The 25,359-nt window shown below is 53.7% G+C and overlaps 1 protein-coding gene and 1 long non-coding RNA gene across 5 annotated transcripts in view; one reads left to right on the top strand and one right to left on the bottom strand.

Moving 5' to 3' along the window:
• PPP2R2C (protein phosphatase 2 regulatory subunit Bgamma) overlaps positions 1 to 15,033 on the bottom strand; it is a 242,700-nt gene extending 227,667 nt beyond the window's left edge. Inside the window, exons 1-2 of one of the 2 annotated variants that reach the window (XM_055245412.1) lie at positions 15,003 to 15,033; positions 14,837 to 14,926 (exon numbers count right to left, since the gene is read on the bottom strand). In XM_055245412.1, coding sequence (XP_055101387.1) covers positions 14,837 to 14,926; positions 15,003 to 15,018 — 106 coding nt within the window. In that variant the 5' untranslated portion in view covers positions 15,019 to 15,033. Of the gene's footprint in view, positions 1 to 14,836; positions 14,927 to 15,002 lie in introns of those variants that run through there. The other variant, XM_055245414.2, reaches the window with a different exon arrangement.
• A 189-nt stretch (positions 15,034 to 15,222) lies between these two features.
• On the top strand, positions 15,223 to 25,109 carry LOC134732791 (uncharacterized). Of its 3 annotated transcripts, none has more exons than XR_010116322.1 (2): positions 15,223 to 15,282; positions 20,462 to 25,109. It is a non-coding gene; the product is annotated as an uncharacterized lncRNA (long non-coding RNA). The 3 variants fall into 3 exon arrangements; XR_010116321.1 differs by lacking the exon at positions 15,223 to 15,282 and adding an exon at positions 17,031 to 17,346; XR_010116320.1 differs by lacking the exon at positions 15,223 to 15,282 and adding an exon at positions 17,031 to 17,346 and having other exon boundaries at positions 19,745 to 25,109.
• The last annotated feature ends 250 nt before the right edge of the window (positions 25,110 to 25,359 follow it).

The raw sequence follows: 25,359 nt of genomic DNA, 5'->3' as shown, positions 1-25,359 counted from the left end.
CAAAGTCTTTCTTGAAGGGGGATCTGAGCCTCGCATCTCCTTCTGCCCGCCTCCCTAAATGAACAGTGCCTGGCCCTTGGCAGCCCTCTCCCCGCCTTCCCTCTTAGCAGTACTGTCACCCCAACATGCTCTTGTATGTTTATGGGTTTGTCCCTTCACTGACAGATCCCCCATTGGCTCAGTTCCTGCCATGTGCAAGGTGTCTGGGAAATATCTGTTGAATAAATTGGTTAATCCTGTCCAGACCTCTGGAGCTAAGCCACTGGTCTAAGCCACCATCATCGCTCACTCCCACACTGCAGCGGCCTCCAAAGTCATCCCCTGGTTCTCACTTTGCCCCCTACAAAGTCCATGCCCCACACAGCAGGCAGACTGACGCTGTAAAAATGGAAATTGGACCACGTCGTTTTTCCACCCCCACCTCCACCCTTCCCACTCTCTGCTCTGGCCACACCAGCCTCCTTGCTGCCACAGAACACGCCAGGCTCATTTCATTCCGGGGCTTTGCACCTGAATCCAGTGACAGACAACTCCAGATGGAGGGTGGTCAGGGAAGGCCTCCCAGAGGAGGTGACTTTTCAGCTGCGACCTGAATAATGAGAAAGATACAGGGAAGGGAGTCCCAGGCAGAGTCACAGAAGGTGAAGCTCTCAGGAGTGAAATGCCCCTCACCTGTGGCTTCCTGGGCAAGACCCTCCACTTCTCCACCTGCAGAGCCAGACTGATAACACTGGCTCCTTCCTGCTCCTGTAGAGTGGCCACAGGTTTGCAGCCCTGAGAGCAGTGGGCTCCGATGACACCTGCTGGCTGTGTGACCTCACGTAACCCCTCCTCATCCCTAGGGAGGATAACGGGAGGCGCCTGCAGCACGAGCAGTAGCTGGAGCCCACGGATGAGCTTTAAGGTATGAGCTACTTTCCCATGTAGGGCCCGGCACATAGTAGGCGCTTACTCAGTGGTGGCCACTATTGAGCCTGCCCCGACAGTCCTTTTGGGACAGCAGCTGTAACAAGCGTTATTTCTCGAGACTAGCTCCCAGGTGAAGGTCTGGGGAGAAACATGCTCAACTGACGCTTGCAGAGAAGTATTTCTTTAAAGTGACATAACCAGCCCTCACCCTGTGCCAGTAAAGGTCTGGCAGCACCACAGTGCTTTATTTTTAACCTGTCACCTTGTCACCGCAGCACGAGGTGCAGCTGAGGTCACAGCAGGGTGGGGGGACAGCCAATGGCTCATCCCACGGGCCTGGGCCCCAGTCTCACCTCCACGCTCACTGCCTGCGTGACCTTGGGTGAGTCACTCAGCCTCTCTGAGCCTCCCCGTCCCCCACTGGTGGAATGAAATGGATGACAACCCACCTTCTCCACCTCCAAGCTTCCTGCTCCCCTCCTCACAGCCACCAGCCGGCACATCCCAAAGCAGACACAATCAGCCCCCAGCCCAGTTACCAAGTCCGCCCCCTCCCCACAGTGCCCTCAGGCCAGCACATGAGACCCTTGCCAAGACACCCCCACTACCCTCTGCAGCCTCAGCTCCCACTGCTTCCTCATGGGAAGGCTACGCCCAGCTGCACAGAACTTCACCCTTCACTAACAAGCCATGCGCTCCTACAACGCCAACCTGAAGCACGTGCTGTTTCCTCTGCCGGGAATGCTGTTCCCCTCATCCTTCTAGCTTAATGTCTTCTACCCTGGGAGCAGAGACAGACCTGGCCCCTCCTCCCTCCCTGCATGAGGCTCCAGGGCAACCAGTCTACAGTATTTCGCAGAGCATCTTAGGGGGACACTCTTTTTTTATTTAGAGATGGAGTCTTGCTTGTTTGTTCCCTAGGCTGGAGTACAGCTCCACATCTGGCACGATCACAGCTCACTGCAGCCTCAAATTCCCGAGCTCAATGGATCCTTCTGCCTTAGCCTCCTAAGTAGCTGGGACTACAGGTGCATGCCACCATGCCCAGCTAATTTTCTTTAATATTTTGTAGAGACAAGGGTTCACTGTTGCCCAGGCTGGTCTTGAATTACTCACCTCAAGTGATCCTCCCACCTCAGCATCCCAAAGTGCTGGGATTACAGGCATGAGCCTCAGTGTCCAGCCAGAGCAACACTTTTGTCTTGGTCTCTCTCTAGCAAGAGAGTCCCCCGAAGGTCAATTGCCATACCTTCCTCGCCTCCGGGTCCATGGAGCCTGGTGGTTATGCAGAAGCCTCTCCAGTTAGATTGCCCAAGCTCAAAGCCCACTCTCCCACAGGTTAGCTCAGCAGCCACAGGTGAGCCTCTTCCCCTTTCGTGCTGCAGTATCCACATGTGTAAGCTGGAGATAAGAAATGTACCTGCCTTCCAGGGGGATTGGAGGCTACTTGGCCTCAGAAGGCACTTAGAAAGCCCCTGGCATGTCACGAGTATTCATGTATGTCACATGCTCCTAATGTGCTCTCTAGGTTCCCAGCACAGACCATGGCCCACAGTGAGTGCTCAGGTGATGTTTGTAGAATGAATGAACAAACACATGGCATGGAGAACAAAGCCAATAGGAGTCCAGTGGGAGAAAAGTAACTGAAACTCCCAGCTGGAAAAGTAGAAAATAAAACTAGAGGTAAAGTGTTGTGTTTTGGCCACAAGTCCCCCCATCAAGAGATGAGGTCTATGCCTCCTCCTCTTGAGTCTTGTGGGCCTGTGACCTACTCAACCAAGAGCCTAGCAGAAGTGAAGCTCTGGGACATCAAAAGCTGGGCATCAAAGGCCACATAACTGCCGTCTTGTTCACTGGACATTGCACCAGGAGCCTTGAGCACCATGGAAGGAGTCCCACCACCCTGGGCTGCCATGCTGGACAGGCCACATGTCAGGGCTCAGGTGACAATCCCAGCTGAGCTCAGCCCCTGCTGTCCCCACCAAGGCATCATAAATGACAGGGAAGCCACTGTGGGCCACCCAGCCCAGTCCATCCTCCAGCTGAACACCAACAAACAACCTCGGTGTAGGCAACATGCAGCAGAAGAATCACCCAGCTGAGCCCTTCCTCAGCTCCTGGCTCTCAAAACCATGAAACACAATGAAATGGCCGTTCTCAGCTGGCACATCATGGGATCATTTGTTAAGCAGCCACAGATGACTGGAGAGAAAGTGGAGAGACTTTGGAAGTGGAAGGAAAAGATGTGAGTGAAGATGAGATAAGTGGTAGCAAAGGACTAGCAAAGACAGCATGGGCTGTCTGTGCTACATATCTGAGCCTACAGATCCACTTTTCCCACATGGGGAGACCTAAGCCCACTGTTCCCAAATGCAGTGATCATTACCATGGCAACTGCTCTGAAATGCAGGCAGTCTTCCTGCAATTTTTTCATTTGTTCTCATTGTGTAAGTTTCCTATGGCTGCTGTAACACATTTCCACAACCATAGTGACTTAGAAAAACAGAAGGTTATTCTCTGACTGTTCTGGAGGTCAGAAGTCTGAAATCAGCCTCACTGGGCTAAAGTCAAGGTGTGGGAATGGCTGGTTCCTGCTGGAGGCTCCAGGGGAGGATCTGTTTCCTTGACCTTCCAGCTTCTGGAGGTGCCCACATTCCTTGGCTTGCAGCTCCTCCCTCCATCTTCAAAACCATCAGTGCAGCATCTTCAAATCTCTCTCTCTTTCTTCCTGTTTCTCTCCTCTTTATTCCTCCCTCTCTTCTCTTCTCCTTCTCTTCCTCTTTCTCTCCTCTGCTTGCGTCATCCCATCTCCTTCTCTGATTCTGACCCTCTTACCTCCCTCTTATAAGGACCCCTGTGATGACATTAGGCCGACCCAGATAATCCAGGTCAACCTCCCCAACTCAAGAGCCTTAACTTAATCTCATCTGCAAACTCCCTTTTGCCAGGTAAGGTAACACATTCACAGGTCTGGGGATTAGGACGTGGAAATCTTTGGGGGGCATTATTCTTTCCATTACACTCACAAACATCCTGCAAAAGTGAACTTTATTGTCCTAATTTGACAATAAGGCTCAGGAAGGTGGGGCCATTGCCTGATGTCATGTGAGTAGCAGAGGCAAGAGCCAGTTTCAGGATGAACGTCCACACACATGCCCCAGTTCCACTGGCCTCCATAGATGTTGGGGTCTCACCGGAGGCAAAATTCACCCCAGATAGTTCAACAGAAGAGAAGTAAACAAAGGTGACCTACAGGAAGTGACCAAGGAAGCATTTGGGGCACCCAGGGACTAGGGGCAAGGACAGGAGGCTGTTACCCCCGGGCTGAAAGGTGGAGGGGAAGAGAACTGGGACCATGAGACAGGAGCCACTGGCACAAGCTATGACCATGGAGAGCACAGCCGACCCTGGGATTGCAGCGCCACAGCAGGGAGAAGAATGGGGAGTGTTTCTCCCTCTCCCTCCTGCCCTGCAAGCTCCGACTGGTGCCTCCCACTGGCCAAACTCCACGGAAGCCTTAGGGCAGGGACCACAGGTGATGCAGCCTCCAGGGCACCACACTGGACAGAGAAAGGTGAAAAATAGATCTACGGGTCAAGTGGAGAAATCCAGCGCAGTCCACTGTGGCAGGAAACATCCTCATCCCCCTATCTGGGAAGAAACTCTCAGCCCAACACAGTAAGGCACGGGGTCCCACCAACAACGGTATCATTGAGGGAGACACCACTTCAGATGCCTGCCTGGAGCCTACAGCATCACGCTGTCCACCACAGGTAGCCTTCATTCAAGGTGGCCAGGAGAGATGAGGGCAGGGGAAAAAGGGCCAATCAGCAGCGAGTCCTTCTTCCTCCACCCACTGATAGGCACCTTGCCTGTGCCAGAACACCTGGTTCTTCACCTATGGGAACGACCCAAGCTTCCACCCATGATCTGGGTCTGTCATGCTCCTATCTCTATGTTCAGGGCTGCCATGCTCAGCAGACCTTTTTTATCAGATGTCAGTGCTAAGAAGCATCCCCGTGGATCCTCTGGGCCCCAGATACCACCAAGAAGTGACCTCATTTATCCTTGGTAACTAGGAGCAGCCACCCCTCATCCCAGTGCCCCCTTCTCTGCCAGGCCACCCAGCAGCAGCAGGAGGCCCAAATGGCCTCGGTCCCAGTGTCCACTTTCACGGACTGTGGCCCTGCTCCCTGATGGAAGCCTTCCTTCTTGGGGCACCAGGACCCCCAAACACACCACGCCTAACGAACTAGAAGTAAAATTAGTTCAAGGGGTTATCGGGGGTGACTGCTATGGGTTGAATTGTGTGCCCTCCCCCCAAAAAATTCATATTGAAGTCCAAACCCCCAGTACCTCAGCATGTGACCTTATTTGGAAATAGGGTCACTGCAGATATCATTAGTTAAAATGAGGCCATGCTGGAGTAGATTTGACCCCTAATCCAAAATGACGCGTGCCCTCATCAAAGGGGAAATTTGGACACAGAGACAGACAGGCACAGGGAGAAAGGCAGACACTATGGTGACACCATCTACAAGCCAAAGAATGCCAAAGATGGACAGCAAATCACAAGAAGCTGGGAGAGGGGTACAGGACAGATTCCCCCTCTAATTCCTCCATAGAAACCGACCCAGCTGTCATCTTGATCCCAGACTTCTGGCTGCCAGAACCATGAGACAATCAATTTCCCTTCTTCAAGCCACTCTGTGTGTAGTGCTTTGTTAAGGCAGCCTTAGTCTGTAGACGGCTATAACAAGATACCTTAGACTAAGTAGTTTATGAATAACAGGAATTGATTGCTCATTGGCCAGGTGTAGCGGCTCACACCTGCAATCCCAGCACTTTGGGAGGCCAAGGCAGGCAGAGTACTTGAGGTCAGGAGTTCAAGACCAGCCTGGCCAGCATGGTGAAACCCTGTCTTTACTAAAAGTACAAAAATCAGCCAGGCCTGGTGGTGCACACCTGTAATCCCAGCTACTGAGGAAGCTGAGGCACGAGAATCGCTTGAACCCAGGAAGCAGAGATTGCAGTCAGCCAAGATCATGCCACTGCACTCCAGCCTGGGTGACAGAGTGAGACTCCATCTCAAAAAAAAAAAAAAAGAAAGAGAAAGAAAAAGAAGAAAGAAAGAAGAAAGAAAGAAAGAAAGAAAGAAAGAAAGAAAGAAAGAAAGAAAGAAAGAAAGAAAGAAAGAGAAAGAAAGAAAGGAAGAAAGGAAGGAAGGAAGGAAGGAAGGAAGGAAGGAAGGAAGGAAGGAAGGAAGGAAGGAAGGAAAAGAAAAGAAAAAGAAAAGAAAGAAAGAAAAGAGAGAAGGAAATTGATTGCTCACAATTCTGGAGGGGAGGCTGAGAAGTCCAGATCAAGGTGCCAGCAGATTCGATTCGGTGTCTGACAAGGGCTCTGTGCTTCAAGGACGGCGCCTTCTCACTGCGTCCTCACATGGTAGAAGTCTGCCTCAGGCCTCTTTTATAAGGGCTCCACCCTCTTGACCTCTTGACCTAATCACCTCCCACAGCCCCACCCTCAATACTCTGTTGGTGGTTAGATTTTAGCACAGGAATACTGGAGAGATGGGAACATTCAGACCACGGGACCGCCCCAATACACTCACACAGTGGCCATGTCTGGGGCTGCCCTGTGCAGTCATTCGTAACACACCCTTTCATTCTCTAAGGTACCCCAGTTTGGATGAGAAATTATTTGACACCCTAGTGATTATAAGCCAGTGAAGGGCTCCTCCTAACTCCATCCACTGGTCCTCAAACCTGTGCATGTGGCTGTGCAGGTGACAGTCACAAAACAGCCGCTGATCTAAGGCATACAGGACGAGGCCCCACCTGCTGCGTGCTGTCTGGAGGCTGGTGTGGTAGCCAGGCCTGCAGCTGCAGGCCCTTCTCCCTGCTTCTGGGTGATGAGAGTGAACCCCACGGGTGAGGGCCCTTTGCCGCAGCTCTGCACCACCGCAGGAATCCTTTGAATGATGTGATGCTTGTGGGCGACGGTGACTGTGAATCAGGAATTCCACAATGACACTGCTGACAGAAGCGGGTGGGAAGGCGATTCTGTATCTGGCTTATGCATCCGCCCCCCCGAGAACAAGGGAACCAACCTGCCCCCGGGTGCTTGCTGGTCTCCTCGGGTAATGCTGCCACACCCAAAGTCACTGCTGTCCCCTGATGTTGGAGACTGGGACCTCAGCTGTGGCAGTGGCCAGCTCAGCCCTGGAGAGTTGAAGGCCATATTTTCTGCCTGTGTGTTTCCCCGTCTCTGCCATATTTTTTGTGTGTGCCCAAGAGCGAGCCCTGGGGTGGCTGGAAAGAGTCTGACTGGCACCCACAGGCAGGCTAGCGTGTCTATCCTGTGACCGAGAGCCTCATGCATGAAGGATGCCTCTGGGGAGCATCTGCATGGGGCACGTGGGGATTTGTTTCATGTGTCAACTTGACGGGGCCACGGGATGCCCAGATATCATGCTAAACATCATTTCCAGGTGTGTCTATGAGGGTGTTTCCAGTAGAGATGAGCATTTGAATCAGTAGACTAAGTAATCCCCAGTGTGGATGGGCCTCCCCCAGTTTGTTCAGGGCCTGAATGGAACAAAAAGGCAGGAGAAGGGAGAATTCACTCTCTCTGCCTGACTGCTGGAGCTGGGACATCAGTCTTCTCCTGCCCTGGGATTGGCACTCACACCATCGCAACATCAGCCTTCCTGGTTCTCAAACTTTCAGACTAGAACAACTAGTTATCCAGCTTCCAGATGGAGCTTAGGGGACTTCTCAGCTCCATAACTGTGTGAGCCAATTCCGTGTGTGTGTGCACACACGTGCAGTGATTCTATTGGCCCCTGTTTCTCTGAAGAACTCTGACTACTACAGGGCACAAATACCTCATGCTCTGCAGTCATTTGAGAGGCCCGTCCACACACCTCTTCCCCAGGCCTTGTCATCATCCTCCAACCTTGTTCTTTCCCAAGCCCTGCCCAGCTTGCCAGCCCATGCACTAGTGTAGATCCCTACTCCAGGCTGTGGTTCCTCCCCAGCAGCATGAGCAACCAGATTCTCCCCCTGAAGTTTTGCCTCCTGGGAGAATCTGCAAGCATCTTTCGGGGTGCCCCTGAGTTGGTTATTATTACAGAAGGATGCAGCCACTGCACCTTCCTCCAAAGGAGGGAGAGGGGAAGGAGGCGGCACCCCTACCTCTCTCTCCACCTGCCCTCCCAGCTCCTGGCAATGCCTCCTGTGGGCAAAACCCACCCAAAGACTCCTCAGCAGAGATCCAGGTGGTAAATTTGACAGGATCAGGTTCTAGGCACAGATCAGGGCAGAAAGAAGCTGGGGCTGGAAAGGAACAAGGGGTACAAGCCTCCTTAGAAGATACCGAGGAGGATTCAAGGTACCAGCCTTCAAGGAGGTCATTGTTAACTACACTGTACTTGCTAATAGGTTCCTTTCCTGAGAAAGAGTAGAAATAGTCACTTTAAATTCACTTTATTGCGGTCCTGCAGCACTGACATTAGAATCTGGGAAGAATATTTGAACCACTCATTGGTGTTATCCAAACATACCTGATGCATTATACAACATCTACAACAACAGGAACTATAAGCCAGGCTCTGAGAACACAGATGAGTTCTTACAGATCTTACAGTCAGGAGATGCTGGGTGCAAGGTCAGCAAAAAAAAAAGAAGAAGAAGAAAAAAGAAAAGAAAAAGAAAGATTATTACATTGGACCCGGAGTACTGTGATGGAGACTCCCTGGGTGAGATGTATTTAGTTGGAAGGCAAGGAAGGTCTCTGGAGAGAGGACATGGAAGCTGCGACCTGAAGGATGAGTTAGAGTGAGTGCTGGGTTAGCACCAGGAGAGGGGGGAATAGCAGGGGCAAAGGGCCCTGGACAGGAGAGAGCCCAGGATGTACCAAGGTCAGGAAAAAGGCTGCTGTGTAGTGAGCACTGTGGAGATGGGCACAGCAGAGGTCAGCATGGTTATTTTAGGGAGTTGACAGGGGAGTCTGGATTAGGAGGCTCTCAAGGAGTCCAGAAGAGGAGACAATGGCTTGACCTGGGGTAGTAGAGATGAAGAAGGAGAGGAGACAGATCTGAGGGTGGGCTACTGCAGAATATTCCCCACCTGGGCACTGGAGACCCAGACGACACGGACGGGCACAATGGATGCTGGCCTGGAGTGACGTGCATCCCACAGGCCCTGGTTCTGCTCTCACCTGCTGTGTGACTCCAGGCAAACCCTCCCCAGCCCCACCCCTGACCTCTCCTCCTCCCCTGTGGACAGGAAGGCAGGAGGACGGAGGTGGCCAGGTGCCTCTGAGCAGCCTCAGCACCCATCCTCTTAAAGGTGCCCAAGCCCAGCAGGACAGCCCCAGGTGGTGAGAATTGGGGCAGTGACTTCTCCCAACCTCACCACATGTCACAGCATCACCTGCAAAGTGGCTGTGATGATCGCATCCCATCACCGAGTGAGCACCTGATACACCTAACAGGCCCTGCCTGTGCCAAGCATGCAGCAAGTTCTCCATAAATGCCAGCTAAGAGGATTAACACTACTCTCAGCTACCATCTGTGACCTGGGGTGCTGGTGGGGCTGTCACTTAAGGGGCCCCATCCCCTTGCTTGGGAGAGCCCATCCATGGGGACAGGGAAATTATGCCTGCAGTGGGAAGGCCACCCATGCAAGGTCAAGGAGAAGCCTTTCTCAGGGCTTACAAAGAGCCCTCTTCTCTACTCCTGGGACCTGCAGGTTTGTGAGCCTTTACCTGCCACCTTTGCCTGCCTCCTAGCAAGGAGAAGGCCACCTGTGCTCAGCCTCCTAAAATATCAGGGCATCCCCTGAGCTTCCCAACACTCAGCCTGATCAACTCTGTGCTCGGGTCAAACTAGGTTGGATTTCAGATTATTGCCGCAGAAAGCTTCTTTGGCAGACAGGAACCACACAATGGAAGAGGCTCTGGTGGACACCATCCTCTCACCAGGAGTGCCAGCAAAGAGTGCAACAGTGTCCCCACCATGAAGCCACACCGCATTCAACATGGAGCCCTGCACCAGGCCAAGCCTGGAATGAAGACCTGGGCAACCGGTCCACTCTAGATCAGGAAAGAAGGATTTCCACAGTGTCTCCCTGCCTGGCCTCCCATCTAAAGATGCCCCACCCAGTGAGTCTCCATCGCATCCCAAAAAGCCCAGCGTCATCCTTTTTTCTGACCTTGCACGCTCACAGGTGCCCATCCTGGGAATTCACCACCCAGCCCTGCGGCTCTGATGGGACGCCAGCCTCCAGTCAGGAGTGCACAGGAAAGAGAGCAACAGTGGCTCCCAGCTCTGTGGCTCTGCAATGCCAGGGGAACACTGCGCTGAGACGGGGGCTCTGATGAGCAGGCAGCCCTGACAATAGCAGTTTCCTGAGAAGGAATCACAGAACAGAACCTAAATTTAGACACTGGGAGAGCAGCTCGCGGTCCAGCCAAGGCAGGAAAAACTAGGTTCAGATCCACCACTCACTGCTAAGCAGCCTGGAGCACATGACTTGCACCTCAGTGTGCCCCTCTGTAAAATGGGGGCAGTGGGCGCGTCCACACCCTCACAGGTTGACGTGAGGATAAGTGAGATAGAGGGTACAGTGCATAGTGCTAGTGCAGTGCCAGGCTCACAGAAGTGCCCAATAAATGGCAGTTCTGAAAAAATACACAGCACACACACACACACACACACACACACACAGACATACACACACAGAACAGAGGCAAAGAGATTAAACTTCACCCAGGGCTGCAAATTTGCAACATGCAGCGTCTGTGACTACTGTGCCAACTACACTCCCAACACCTTAGCCCCATTCTTGCCCCATGCATAACTTCCTTGGAAATCCCCCCCTGCTGTGGACTGGATGCCTGTGTCTCCTATGTTGAAATCCTAACCCCCAATGTGAGATATGAGGAGCTGGGCACTGGGGAAACAAATAGGAGAAAATTAGTGCCCTTTTAAAATAGACTCAAGGGAGCTCATTTGCCCCTTCCACCCTGTGAGGCTACTGCGAGAAGGCACCATCCATGAACCAGAACGCAGGCTCTCACCAGACACTGAATCGCCATGCCTTGATCTTGGACTTCCAGCCTCCAGAACGGTGAGAAATAAACCTGCGTTGTTCATAAACTGCCCAGGCTATATGGTGTTTTGTTATGGCAGCCCCAACGGACTAAGACAGCTCCCCTTCCCGAACTGTGTTCCATGTGCTAATCAGATTTCAGGCCATTTCATCCATTCAGTCCTCAAACATGTGGTGTGTGACCCCAAGGGGCAAGTCAAACCCTGGGGATTCCACGTTGAAATTGACATGTCCCTTAAGGTGTTGGGGGAACCACAGGGGAAGCCCACCAAGGAAGAGGCATCCTGGGGCCCTTGAAGGCTGAGGCGTTAGCCAGGCAAGGCAGGGGCAAGGGTGCCCCAGGGCAGGGGCAGGGGCAGGGGTGCCCCAGGGCAGAGAGCAGCCCCGTGCAAGACCCAGAGCCTCATGGGAACACTCCTGGAGGAGGGCAAGCAGGGGACAGTGCACAGCCCCCCAGGCCCAGCCCACCCAGGCTCTTGGCTACCAGACTATGGGCTGGAACTTCTATGTTTTTCTGGAAGCAACTCCAAGCCAGGGGCATTTCCATACCGGCAAATGAAAAAAATAAGATTTGCTTTTTTTTCTGACAGCAGCAGTGAGCTCCAGGCCCTTGTTGAGAGGTGGTGGGGTAGAGTGACAAGGACAAGCCTTGGGGCAGGACTGAAAGGTTCTTCGCCACTAATAGCTGTGGGACCTCAGGCAAATCGCTTAATCTCTCTGTGCCTCAGTAAAACGGAGCCAACAAGAGCGCCTATTTCAGCGGGTTGTGGTCAGAAGGAAAGCAGCTCATACCTAGGACGCACTGGAAGCATCCCTGGATCCTACAAAGCACCTCTCAGTGTAGGCTGCCGTTACTGGAGCTCTGTGCCTATCCACAGCCATGGGGTTGGAACTGGACCCACTTCACAAGTGTGTGACCCATGCAGCCACAGAGGCCTCATGCTTGGAAGGGGCTCATGCTTGGGGTTTAAGGCTCTGCAGAGTCATAAAATTCCTGATAGCTGTATGTTTGAATGTGTGTTTCCTAAGCGATGTCTGATGGAACAGCAGAGCCTGTGCTGTGGGCATGGAGCGTGTGCTCCTGCCTCCTGCCGCCTCCCCAACCCGGGTTCTCAGCTGCCTGCTCCCCTGGCCTCTGGCACCCTGGAGCCCACCCTTCCTCCTCTTTGTGCCTGGTCTCAGTGTCACTGCTGCCCTTCTCCCCTGGCAAGGGCCTGGGTCTAGGAGTGTATGCACCCCAGTGCATCCTGGGGTGGATCATGGCGGTGACCGCCCTTCCCTGGGCTGGCAGTGCCGTTGTGTGTTCGGTGGGCAGTTCAGCGGGAACATCATGTACCAATTGTGTCTCAACCCCGAGGCTGCAATGCCCTGTGGGCTACCTGTCTGCCATGGGTTGGGGCATCGGCCTGTGGACCTGTGGGAAGGGGAGATGCCTGACTCAACACTCAACTTCCCTGTCCCTGGCCAGAAGACAGGTGTCTTGCAAGAGTCTGCACTCACCCTGCAAGCATCCCCATGCCCAAAGGAACACGATGTTACACAGGAAATAAAACCACCATGACAGGTGGAGAGAGAGTGCAGAAGAAAGTGAATACTTTTAACCACACTTTCCCCTACTTTTTGAACACAGGGCCCTGCATTTTCATTTGCACTGAGCCCCACAAATTATGTAGCTGGTCCTGGGTGGGAAGGAGGCAGGGGGAGGGGGAGGGGAGGACTTGCATCTTTTACTCCAACTATTTCCATATTGTTTCATGTTTTTCCAAGATGCATGTGATCATGCATTCATTTTGCAATTTTTTTATTCCAAAAAGAGTTTAATGGCTACACACGCAGAGAGAGACACAAACACACACACACACACACCTATATAGACATGGAGATACACAGACATACACAGACACACTTGGATACACACACACAGATATACACATAGATACACAAAAACACCCACAGATACATACATGGACACATACACACACTGGCGTTTAGCACCCAGGGACTGCCTCCCAGCCCAAAGATCTTCCGTGACCCATTGCCAGCCACAAGCAGGCTCTAGGGAGTCCTACGAGAGCTGGAGAAGGTTCCACATCGAGCCTGCCTACCCCTTTTCTCAAAAGCAGAGAAAGGCATGTGGCATTCACTCACTCATGCACTCACTAATCGACAGTCAACAATTCCATACTGAGAAGCTGCGATTTGCTGAGCACAGTCAGTGTCCTGCAGACATGACCGGATGTAGTCCCTGCCCTCAAGGGGTGAGGGTATTCCCCGGGGTGAGGACACCTGGGACAGAGAAGGCATCCCAGGTGGGCGGAAACCCGCTCCACAGCAGGGAGGTGGGAAACAGACACATTCAGGGGCCTGGAGGGAGCTGAGCATAAGCAGGCGGCCAGGGCGTGGTCAGAGCCTGGGGGACAATGAGACTGAGGAGGCAGCTGCAGCAGATTGTGGGGCACTGAGAGCTGACAGAGGAGCTCACCTGTGGGCAGCGGGCCCCACTCCCTGCCACAGCCCGTCCCCTCCATTTTGCTGACAGTGTCCCTGTGATGTCTTCCCATGACAGTGTGAGCAGAGGCCAAGGAGGGCTCGCCCTGGAGAAGCACAGCCTCGGGAGCTCTGCCACTGGCAGCTGTGTGGCCTCGGGCAAGTTACTTAACTTCTCTGCACCTCAGTTTCCTTATCCTATAATGGGGATAATGTGGCGAGGATTCAACGGAGTCGGCGGGGGGTGGGGGGTGGATATTTGAAAGCTCTTGGAACAGTGTGTTTGTTATATAAAGTGACAGAGGCCAGCACCCTGCCCGGGTCCACCAGCCCTCTTTACCTTCCATCACCCACCTCACTGGGCCCCTGAAGGGGGGGAGGGAAGAAAGCAAAAACAGATTCCTGGGCCCTCACCAGTACCCCCCATAGGCCTCTTCTTTTATCTCTGCCACAACCTTGCCCGCTGAGCAACGTCATCCCCATTTCACAGAAGAGAAACTGAGGCCCTGAGAGAATAAGCCACTTGCTGAAGGCCACCCGGCCGGTCAGGGTGAAGCTAGGATTCAATCCAGGCGGGGCAGCGTCTGGGGCCACAGAGTGTGTGGTCCCTGTCCCTGGGACCCTCCGCATAAAAGCCAACCCGGGTCACTTCCCAGGGTGCGAGAGCAGCTGTCCATCCCACCAACGCTTTTCGGGCTCTGGGCGCGCCACTGTCATGGACTGTCCCTGCCAGCAAAAAAAAAAAAAAAAAAAAAAAAAAAAAAAGCTTCTCCAAACCAGAGCAGCAGCCGGGCCTGACTCAGCACCCACCGGCGCGGGCAGCGGGAGGAGCGCGTAGACGCTGCTGGATGGTACCCGCGGCTGGGACTGAACTCCGCCGCATTGGGTCTTACCCCGGACTCAGAGCCGGACCCCGCGCCCGCACCTTCAGCCGGGCAGCGAGCGAGGGGCTCCAGCGCGCGGGTTCTCGGCCGAGACGCTGTGGCTGACACCGGTGGAGCGATCTGCCCGGGCTCGCGCGGCGAGCAAGTGCTGGAGGTTCCAAGCCGGTTCTGTCGGGAGCACGGGCTGCGGAGGGCCCCGGCACTTCGGACCCTAGCAGAGCCAGCCCTGCCCCAGGACTGCCCCGGGGTCGGTGCCCGGGCTCTCTGAGTCCCGCTTCTGGCCCGCGAAGACGCGCCCTCTCCTCCAGTCGCGGGAGTCCAGCACCCGAGGGCCGCGTCCCCGGGCAGGGTCAGGTCCTGCGGGGCTGGGGGTGAGGCGGGGTGGGCGCGGGGCGGCTCCGGAGCGGCGGGGCCGGGCGCCCTGCAGCCCGCGCTTACCTTCGGAAACTTCGAGGTCGGCGGCCCCATTGAGCTGGCACAGGCACCAGGAGCCCTGGTCCGCGGCGGGCGCGGCGGGGGCGCGGTCAGCTGGCAAAACAGCAAGGGCGCGTGAGCGCGGGCCCGGGGCGGGGAGCGGGGGGCGGGGGCGCGCGGCGAGGCTAACCCGGCTGCTGGGCCATGGGCGGCTCCGCAGGCTGCGACCGCGACGGGCGTCCTCCGGGCGGCTGCCGGGGGCCGGGCGTGGCGGCCGCTCCTCCTCCGCCTCCTCCGGGCTCGGCTCCCTGCGCGGGCTGGCGGGCGGGGAGGCGCGCCCAGAAGGCTCCGCCCGGAGCGCGGGTGCGGGGCGCGGGGTGCGGCTGCGGGCGCCGAGGGTGGGCGCGGGGCGAGGATCGCGAGGCGCGGATCGCAGGGCGCGGATCCCGGGGCGCGGGGCCGGGCACCGGGTAAGAGGCGCGGGGTGCGGGCGCAGGGCGGGGTGTGGGTGCGGGCGCAGGGCGGGGTGTGGGTGCGGGCGCTGGGGCTGTAGCCACGGACTGAAGCGTCCCTTTCTGCCCCACCCACCGGTCCCGCGGCAGCCGCCTCTGCCAGCCGTCACCACGCGAGGGCCGCCTGCCTGACGGCGATGCCCATTTTACTGAGGAGAAACTGAGGCACGGAGAGGGAAAGGGACTCAGGCGGAGTAAGCGGCCAAGGCGGGGCTTCAGCTCCAGATTGCGATTCTGGTTTGAGCCCCTTTGCGTCCTGCCTTTCCCCAGACCCGCCCTGCTGGGAGCCGGGGTCGCTGCCCACCCCCGCCCCCCCACCGGGTGCGAAGGGGACAGCAATCAATGCCATGAGGAGGAACGGGAGCTTCACAGCCGCGCCCTCCGACCTTCCACGTGCAACAGACGAAGGAGGAAGAGCAATCTGCCACGCCGAGAGGAGGCGGCTGGACGTCCCGCGGGAAGGGCCAGGGCTAGAGAAGCCCATCCAAGGAGGGAGGAGAGAGTGTGCTCCCAGGGTGATCCTAAGGCATGAGGGGCCGCTGGCCCTCTTGGGGTCCCAGCTGCCTCTCACCCTAAGTGCGCACAGAACCCCATGATGCCAGTGTGCACAAAGTGGAAGCAGACAGCCACAGGGACACACGTTAATCCTCCCACTCCCCCCTCTCCTCCCCTCCCCTCCCAGGAAGGGAGAGAAGCGGGGATGGCTAAGGAGAGGCTCTCCAGGGAGCAGAAGAAGGAGAGCAGAGGGAAGCAAAGAGTGCTGCAGGCCCCAGGCCAAAGGTCAGGCCACCCCACCCCACCTTAGCCCAGTTCTAGGCCCGTGAGCTGCACCCCAGTCCATCTACACCTCACCTAGCAGGAGGGATCTGCCTTCTAAGCCTCTGACCCCCTCCCTCTTCCTTCTTGGCCTTGAAAATCCAACTTCTTCACCTCCTCCTCCAGGAAGGCCTCCAGGGCCCTCCCAGGAGCCCCAAAAGCCCCAGAGCAGCCTCTCCCCTGGGCAGTGCCTGTCTTCCAACACGAGGTCATCCTGCAGCAGCATCAGCCCCTATTCTCTCAGTTCCCAGCCCTCCACCTGGCACAGCGTCAGGGCATGGTGGGGTTTCCTGATAAATACAGGTCCCATGGGCAGCCTTGCAGCCTGAGGTGGGGTGGACCTGAGTCAGGTCCCAGGCAGTCACTTGGCATGGCCTAGTTCCTTATTTACAACAACCCTATGAATAGGCATAAATATCCCCATGTTAAAGGTTAGAACCTGGAGGCTCTGGGTCAGGCTGCCAGGAGCCACAGGATGCATCGTCCCTGCCCCAGGGTTAAGTGACTTGCTCACATGCGGGTGAGCTGTGGAGGTGGGATGAGCCCCTCAGCTGGGCTTTCTGCACACACCAGGGCATAGCCCATTTCCTTGAGTGTGCAAGGGAGACAGGCACGCAGGTAATAATACATTCATTTGTTCTTTTGACAAAAGGTAGACAGCCCCTCCTTTCTCCCAGGTGCCAAATCTGGTAGTGAACAAAACAAAGTCTCATGGAGCATATGGTGTAGTAGCGGATGAGGAAGATGTTAACCAAATGCACACATTACTATTGAATTCTGTACAGCCATCAATGCTATGGAGAGGGGAGGTTCATGGACGCTCTTTGGCTTTCTTTTTTTTTTTTTTTTTTTTTGAGACGGAGTCTTGCTCTGTCGCCCAGGCTGGAGTGCAGTGGCGCAATCTCGGCTCACTGCAAGCTCCGCCTCCCGGGTTCACGCCATTCTCCTGCCTCAGCCTCTCCGAGTAGCTGAGACTACAGGCGCCTGCCACCACGCCTGGCTCATTTTTTGTATTTTTAGTAGAGACAGGGTTTCACCGTGGTCTCGATCTGCTGGCCTCGTGATCCGCCGGCCTCGGCCTCCCAAAGTGCTGGGATTGGAAGCGTGAGCCACCGCGCCCGGCCTCTTTGGCTTTCTATGTGCAAGACACAAAGGAGGAATAGCAGTCCACTGCGCGGAGTGGAGGAAGCGCTTCCAGGGAGGAGGGTGAGCATGTGCAAAGGGCTTGCGGTAGGAAGGGACTTGAAGGATCCAGCCATGCAAGGGTGGTGGCCAAAGGAAGCAAGCTCATTCTAGGCAGAAGAGACACACAGAGGAGGAAAGGGGGGTGAGGATGGGGAGCCATGGGGCCTGGTTGCAGTTGCTGGAAGGAATGTAGTACAAGCATGTGGGAGGTACGGCCAAAAAAGCAAGTCGGGGCTAAACCCTGAATTGTCTGCAATGCAGGCTGAGGATGAGGCTTCCTGAGAGTGACACTGGGTAGCCCTAGAAGGTTTGGGGGTAGGAGTATGCCAGGGTCCATGCTGCTGATCGGGAAGATCATTTGGCACTGGACGTAGTCCCAAGCGGTTTGACCATTAAAGCAAGAGGAAGTCCCCCAGAACTGTCCCACTTGCTCAGGGGGATGAAGAGTGCTGATGTCACAGGGTCCAGACTGAACGGGAGACGGCACTGGTGGGCCCCTATCGCAAACTCTCACACCTGCAGAGGTCAGGCTGTGGCTCCTTGTGAGTCACCTGGGACAAGTCTGGTGAAGAAGGGCGAGGGCACACGCTACACTTTGCAGTGGCAGCGATGGCTGCTTCGAGGAGCATCAATGCCAGAGAACACTGGCATGATCTGAAAGAGTCCATGTTGCTGTATAGGCCCCTCTGGACCCTGCGTTTTTCATGACAGAGCTTTGATTCAGATGAGAAGCATTTTGCAGAACATCTCATCAGAGTGGGGGCTGGGGGGGGGATACACATTTGGCATCAGCTTTTTTCTGACAACAATTTGCTACTAGTAACCAAAGTAACAGAACCCAAAACCTAAAATAGCCTCTTCGGGCTGGGCACGCCAGAGCCTGTTCTTAGAAAGAAATGTTTCTAGGCTGTAGTCTGTCCCTGCAGTGAAATGCCACCCCCCATGAAGTGAAGCTGAACTTTCATCTGAGATTGTCACAGAAGCTGCCCAGACACTTCCCCCAACCCAGGAGACCCTCTCCACTTCACTGCAGTGAGGAATCCCCTCCCCCAACCCCAGCCACAGAAGGGTGTGTCCCCAAGGCCAGGATGGACACTCTCTCAGTGCTGGTACAGCTCAGAAAACAGTTGAGGAGGAAAAAGAAACCAACTCAGACCAGCCGTTAGAAGAGACCAAGGGGAAATGAAATAAACGCTTTGTATCAACATGGGCCTGTGCACATTGTACCTAGACCACACCATCATCCCTGATTCCCCACGGCTCAAACAGCACATCAAATTCATCAGCAGGTTCGGTCAGCTCTTCCTGCAAAACACAGTCAAGCCCAACCATGTGTCACCAACCCCCACTGCTATTCCCAGGTCCCAGCCACCGTCATGTCTCACCTGGACTATTGCACACACCTCCTACTTGGTCTCCCCACTTCTGCCCCGGCCGGGGCTGGTGTGTTCTCCACCCAGCAACACAGCAGTCAGAGGGATCCTCTTACAACATAAGTCAGATCACCTCACTCTTTGCTCAAAATCCTGCAATGGCTCCCATCTCCTTCGGAGTAAATGCCAAAGTCCCACAAAGCCCCATATCTGCCCACGGCCCCCCACTCTAGAACCTTCCCTCCTGTTGTTCTTCCCTGGTTCCCTCCATTCCAGCTACAGGGACCTCCTTGCTGGCTCCTGAGCTTACCAGGCATGGTGCTGCCTCAGGGCCTTTGCACTTGCAGTGACTGCTGCCCAGTAAGTTTGGTAAACTTGGTCCCCAGACATCCACACCGCCCTCTTCCACACCTCCTGCTCAGATGTCACTTTCTCAATGCGGCTTTTGCTATTTAAAACTGCACCCCTTTAAATTGTACCCAATTTAAAACTGTACCCCCTACCCTACCCTCCTGATGGAGTTTGGATATTTGCCCCCGCCAAATCTCATGTTGAAATGTGATCCCCGTTGGGTGTCATGGCTCACGCCTGTAATTCCAGCATTTTGGGAGACCGAGGCAGGTAGATCACCTGAGGTTAGGAGTTCAAGACCAGCCTGGCCAACAGGGTGAAACTCCATCTCTTCTAAAAATACAAAAATTAGCTGGGCGTGGTGGCAGGTGTCTGTGATCCCAGCTACTCAGGAGGCTGAGGCAGGAGGATTGCTTGAACTCGGGAGGTGGAGGTTGCAGTGAGCCGAGATCGTGCCACTGCACTCCAGGCTGGGAGACAAGAGCAAAAACTCTGTCTCAAAAAAAAAAAAAAAAAAAGCAAGAACCAGCCCAGGGCTTAGTTATGAAGAGGGGTGCTGCAGACTAGGCCAGGTCCCCAACCTTGTCAGGTCTGCAATGCCAAGCTTCCAGACCTGATCACAAGGGAGTTGGACTCCAAGAAGAGCGCGATGGGATGTCTGGGTGAATGCACAGTCTCCAATTGTGGTTCCCCAGATTTACCTGGACCCCCTGGGCCTGCAGAAGTGCCCAAGTCCTCCCTCAGAGGATAACAGGCTCTCCTTGCCTCAAGATGACACCGCAGCCTTCAAAGTGGAAGACCAAACATCCTGCCCTCAGAATCCACCTACAACCTGTGCCGGCCACCAGATTCATCACTGGGGTTAAGTCACAACCACACCCACCTACAACCTGTGCCGGCCACCAGATTCATCACTGGGGTTAAGTCACAACCACGCCCACCTACAACCTGTGCCGGCCACCAGATTCATCACTGGGGTTAAGTCACAACCACACCCACCTGGGGACATGCTGGGCCAGCCAGGGAGGACAAGACTACACCCCAAAGGAGCTATGGACCCAGCCAGCATGGAGCAGTGGGGGTGGGACAGTGCTCTTGGGACCGGATCAAGTGCAGGAAGAGCTCGTGAAATGGGGGACTTCTCCCGTTGTTTTGGACTCAATTGTATCCCCCAAAAAATTCATAGGTGGAAGCTCTAACCTCCAATATGACTGTGTTTGGAGATAGGGCCTATAAGGAGGTGATTAAGGTGAAATGAGGCCATCAGGGTGAGACCCTAACCTAATAAGGCTGGTATCCTTAGAAAAGGAGGAAAAGGCACCAGATCTCATTCTCTCTCTCTCTTTCTCTCTCTCTCTCTCTTCCCCCTCCCTCTTCCTCCCCTCCCCTCTCCTCCTGCCTTACATGCACAGAGGAAAGGCTATGTGAGGACACAGAGAGAAGACAGCCATCTACAAGCCAAGGAGCGAGCTCTCTCCAGAAACCAATCCTGCTTGTACCTTGATCTTGGACTTCCAGCCTCCAGAACCAGGAGAAAATAAATGTCTGCTGTTTGAGCCGCTCAGTCTGTGGCTTCTTCTTATGGCAGCCCGAGATGACTAAGACACCAGTCATGCCGGATTTAACAGCAGGAGACAGCGCTAATGCACTGCTGAAGTGGCTCTTGAAACTTGGAGAAAGATGGCAGATGACAGAAGAAGGGATCAAAAGACAGGGAAGTGGGCATGGCCCGGAGCAGGCAGAAAACCCACCAGGTGACAGCGTTCCACAAGACACCACCGAGGACGTCCCACTGACCCAGCACCAGCTTCACCAGGTAGCTCAGGGGTGGGGCTGTCCACCATAGGCCAGGGTGGGTGGTGGGAGGTGCCGTTACAGAACCAGGCTTGCTGAGAGTGCTGGGAATAAGAGGATCCAGAAATAAGGGGCTGGGAGCCTGCACCAAACCACCGGAAGCAAGGTCAGTGCAATCACCTTAACAAGCATCAAGGCGGGAACGCAGTGAGGTCCACGGCAAGCCATGGAGATGCTTGATAGAAAACGGCACCTGGCTGGGTGTGGTGACTCATGCCTATAATTCCAGCACTTTGAAAGGCTGAGGCAGGTGGATCACCTGAGGTCAGGAGTTCAAGACCAACCTGGCCGACATGGTGAAACCCGTCTCTACTTAAAAAAAAAAAAAAAAAAATTAGCCGGGCCATGGTGGCTGGCACCTGTAATCCCAGCTACTCAGGAGGCTGAGGCAGGAAAGTTGCTTGAACACAGGAGGTGGAGGTTGCAGTGAGCCATGATCATGCCATTGCGCTCCAGCCTTGACAACAAGAGTAAAACTCTGAAAAAAAAGAAAGAAGAAAGACAGAAAGAAAGGAAGGAAGGAAGGAAGGAAGGAAGGGAGATGGAAGGAGGGAAGGAGAAGGAAGGAAGGAAGGAGAGAGAGAGAGGAAGGAAGGAAGGAGAAAGAAGAAAGAAAGAAAGAAAGAAAGAAAGAAAGAAAGAAAGAAAGAAAGAAAGAGAAAGGAAGAAAAAGAAAGAAAGAAAGAAAGAAAGAAAGAAAGAGAAAGAAAGAAAGGAGATGGAAGGAAGGAAGGAAGGAAAGAGAGGAAGGACTGAAGGAGAAAGAGAAAGAAAGAAAGAAAGAAAGAAAGAAAGAAAGAAAGAAAGAAAGGAAGGAAGGAAGGAAGGAGATGGAAGGAAGGAAGGTAGGAAAGAGAGGAAGGAAGGAAGGTAGGAAAGAGGAAGGAAGGAAGGAGAAAGAGAAAGAAAGAGAGAGAGAGAGAGAGAAAGAAAGGAAGGAAGGAAGGAAGGAAGGAAGGAAGAAAGAAAGAAAGAAAGAAAGAAAGAAAGAAAGAAAGAAAGAAAGAAAGAAAGAAAGAAAGAAAAGAAAGAAAGAAAGAAAAGAAGGAAGAAAGAAAGCGGCACCCTAGGGGCAAAATAGATGGATGACTGACACAGGTGAGACTTGGCCCATCCTCTCTGGACAAATCAAGGCAGACGGGGTTAGGAGATTGAGGGTAGCCACCCAAAGAGAAATTCTGATCCCTTCCCCAGTGTCCAGACCTGAGCCAGTTTTCAAGTCCAAATCCCATCTACTGAAGGGAAAAGCGTGTTCCCAGGAAGAAAGACTCTGCAACATCGTGTCAAAGGCCTATGGGAATCCCCTACTCCTTCCCCAACAGGACTGATGCTCATTGACTCAGGTAACCAGACACTAGGGAAAAATACCCCAATATTTCAAGAAATGTGGCTGAAAGCAGCAATAGACGTTTATGATCATCCTGGTGTCTGCAGGTGAAGAATCCAGGGTGGCTTCGCTGTGTGTTGCGCCTCGTGGGCCTCCCTGAGGTTGCAGTCAGGATGTCCTCTGGAATGGCTGGGCCTGGGCTGGAGGGCCTGCTTCCAAGGCACTCACGCCCGGGCTGGCAAGACAGTGCCGGCTGTTGGTGGGAGGCCTCCGTTCCTCCCTAGGTGGGCCTCTCCACAGATGGCTCGAGAGTCCTCATGACATGGTGGCCGGCTTGCTCCAGTATTAGGGCCCCACACGAGGGTGTAACATCGCATCAGGCCAAGGGCTCCACTTCACAGCAAAAGAGGTGCAACCGCAGGCACACTCATGGTGTCTAGTGGTCCTATTACGTGCTGTACCACCCAGAGGCTGCTGGCTGATGGGGGAATGGAGTGGCCAGTTGAAGGCTTAGCCACAGAACCAGCTTGGAGGTGCCACCTGTGAAGCAAGGGCACCATCCTCCAGGGTGTATGTACACCCCAAGTCAATGACCAGTACACAGTGTCCCCAGTGGGTAAAATACCTGGGCCTAAGAACCAAAGAATGGAAGCAGGAATCGCCTAATTTAGCATCACTCTCAGTGACCTACTTGGAGAATTTGTGCTTCCTGTCCACACAACTGCGGAGTCTGCAGGTTCAGAGGTTCTGGTTTCCAAAGGGGAATGCTTCCACCAAGCAACACCAGTCATGCCAGGCTACTCATGTCAAGACACCAGTAGGCAGGGGAAGAGTCACCCATCGAGCAGGGGCAGTTGACCTGAACCGTCAGAGGAGGTAGGGTTGCTGTCACGCAATGGAAGCAGAGAAGACTGTGTGCCACCCACATGGGTGTCCCTCAGGACTCTTTCACCTGATGTAGTCAGCAAATAGGCAAGTAAGCAGCTATGGCTCAAGAAGGGAATGGTCACCAGGGGCTCAGCCTCGTTGGTGAGGATCTGGGGCAACCCACCAGGTAAGCTATCTAGTCCAGCATGGGTCTAGTTGAGGGTGAAAAGGATCTGAATGAATAATCCAGGAGGGGGTTGTGAGTATCAGCTTCAAGCCTGAGACTAGCTGCAGCAAGAGCTCATGCAAGAGCCTTGAGGAAAGTACAAATGAAACCCTACACAGCTGTGATACAGTGGGCGGGAGAGAAAATGACATGAGGTCTCACATGTGGATGTAGTCAGATGGGGGGCTGCACCTGAAACAGCATGGTGATCTTGAGCTGCTCCGTGTGGTCTGCCCCATGTGGGCTGGTTGGGCTTCCTCACAGCATGGTGGCCTCAGGGTAGTTGGACTGCTGACAGGGCAACTCAGGCCTCCATGCATGAGTGCTCCAGTGAACATGGATGTCATGGAAGTCACACAGTACCACTTTCATTACATTCTGTTTGTAACAAGTGTGTCACAAGCCCACCCATGGGCCAGGCACAGTGGCTCATGCATGTAATCCCAACACTTTGGGAGGATCCCTTGAGGCTAGGAGTTTGAGACCAGCCTGGGCAACATAGAGAGATCTTGTCCACAAAAAAGAAAAGAAAAGTTAGTTGGGCATGGTGGCATGCACCTATAATTTCAGCACTTTGCGAGGTGGTGGTGGGAGGATGCCTTGAGCCCAGGAGTTCAAGATCAGCCTGGGCAACATAACGAGATATTATATCTTAAAAAAAAAAAAAAAGTTTTCATTAGCCAGGCATGATGGCACATACCTGTGGTCTCAGCTACTCAGGAAGCTGAAACACGGGGATCACCTGAGCCTAGGAGTTTGAGGCTGAAGTAAGTTAGGAGTCCACCACTGCACTCTGGCCTGGGCAACAGAGCAAGACTCTATCTCTAAAAAAAACAAAAATTAATAAAATAAAAAACAATAAATAAACAAGATTCAATGGAAGGAGATATAGACCCTATCTCCCAATGGGAAGAATGTCAAGATCATATTGTAAACCAAAAATAAAATTATAAGCCCCAGCTGACAGAATGGACCCCCTTTTGGCCAAGGGGACCCCAAAGAAATCCAAAAAATTAGTTCAGGCCATGATGGGAAGTGGGAGGTCACACATGCTTCATTATAGCCTGCTCCCTTTAAGTTTCGGCACAGCTGACCAGCATTAACATTAACATAGAGATCCTCCTAAGACTGACAGAACACTCTTCGTAGCAATCAGATACCCGACTCTAACGTGACTCCGGTATAGCAACACACGACACAGAGCAGGCCCTAAAGGAAACTAAAGTATTTTACCCCAAAATAAATTTTCTTTGACATATTTTGAAATGGCCTTGCAAAGTCATCTCTTGTGGGGGAAACTTGCATTCTCTAGAGAATCTCCTTCCTTACTAGCTCTTTTCCAGAGAGTCTGATCCCTTTTAAGGTCCCCAGAGACATGCACATCTATTCTTTCTAAAGCCTGCTAACTGGAGGCTTCATCTAGGTAACAAGAACCTTAGCTTCCACATCCCCATTGTCTTAACTCAAGCATTTCTTTCTGCGGACTCTGACTCTTCAGGTAAAGCTTAACTCTTTTAACCGATTGCCAATCAGGAAATCTTTGAATCCTCCTCTGACCTGGAAGCACCAACCACCCACTTCAAGGTGTCCCACCTTTCTGGGCCAAACCAATGTATACTTTACATATACTGATTCATGTATTTGCCTGTAACTTCTGTCCCCATAAAATGTATAAAGCTATGGCCCAACCACCTTGGGCACCTGTTCTCAGGACCTCCTGAGGCTGTGTCACAGGCCATGGCCACTCATATTTGGCTTAGAATAAACCTTTTGAGATATTTTACAAGTGTGGTTTTTCTCATCAACCAAATCCTACAAAGAGCTTGGGGGGTGGGTACTGTTGTGGAGCCCATCTTTGGCAGATACAGTCTGCCAAAGATTGTGACACTGCCTTATCGATAAACTCAGTGGCTTAACACAATTGAAGCTTATTTCTCCCTCTTGTCACAGCTTTTTGGGTTCCTCATGGTTCCGTGTGGTTCTTCAGAGCCTCCATTGGTGGCTCTGTCCTCCCTGAGTTCCTCAGAGTGCCCTCC

This window comes from Symphalangus syndactylus, chromosome 16 (genome assembly GCF_028878055.3).
Source record: "Symphalangus syndactylus isolate Jambi chromosome 16, NHGRI_mSymSyn1-v2.1_pri, whole genome shotgun sequence".
NCBI classification, from domain to species: domain Eukaryota; kingdom Metazoa; phylum Chordata; class Mammalia; order Primates; family Hylobatidae; genus Symphalangus; species Symphalangus syndactylus.
This window is presented reverse-complemented; position numbering and strand designations above follow the sequence as displayed.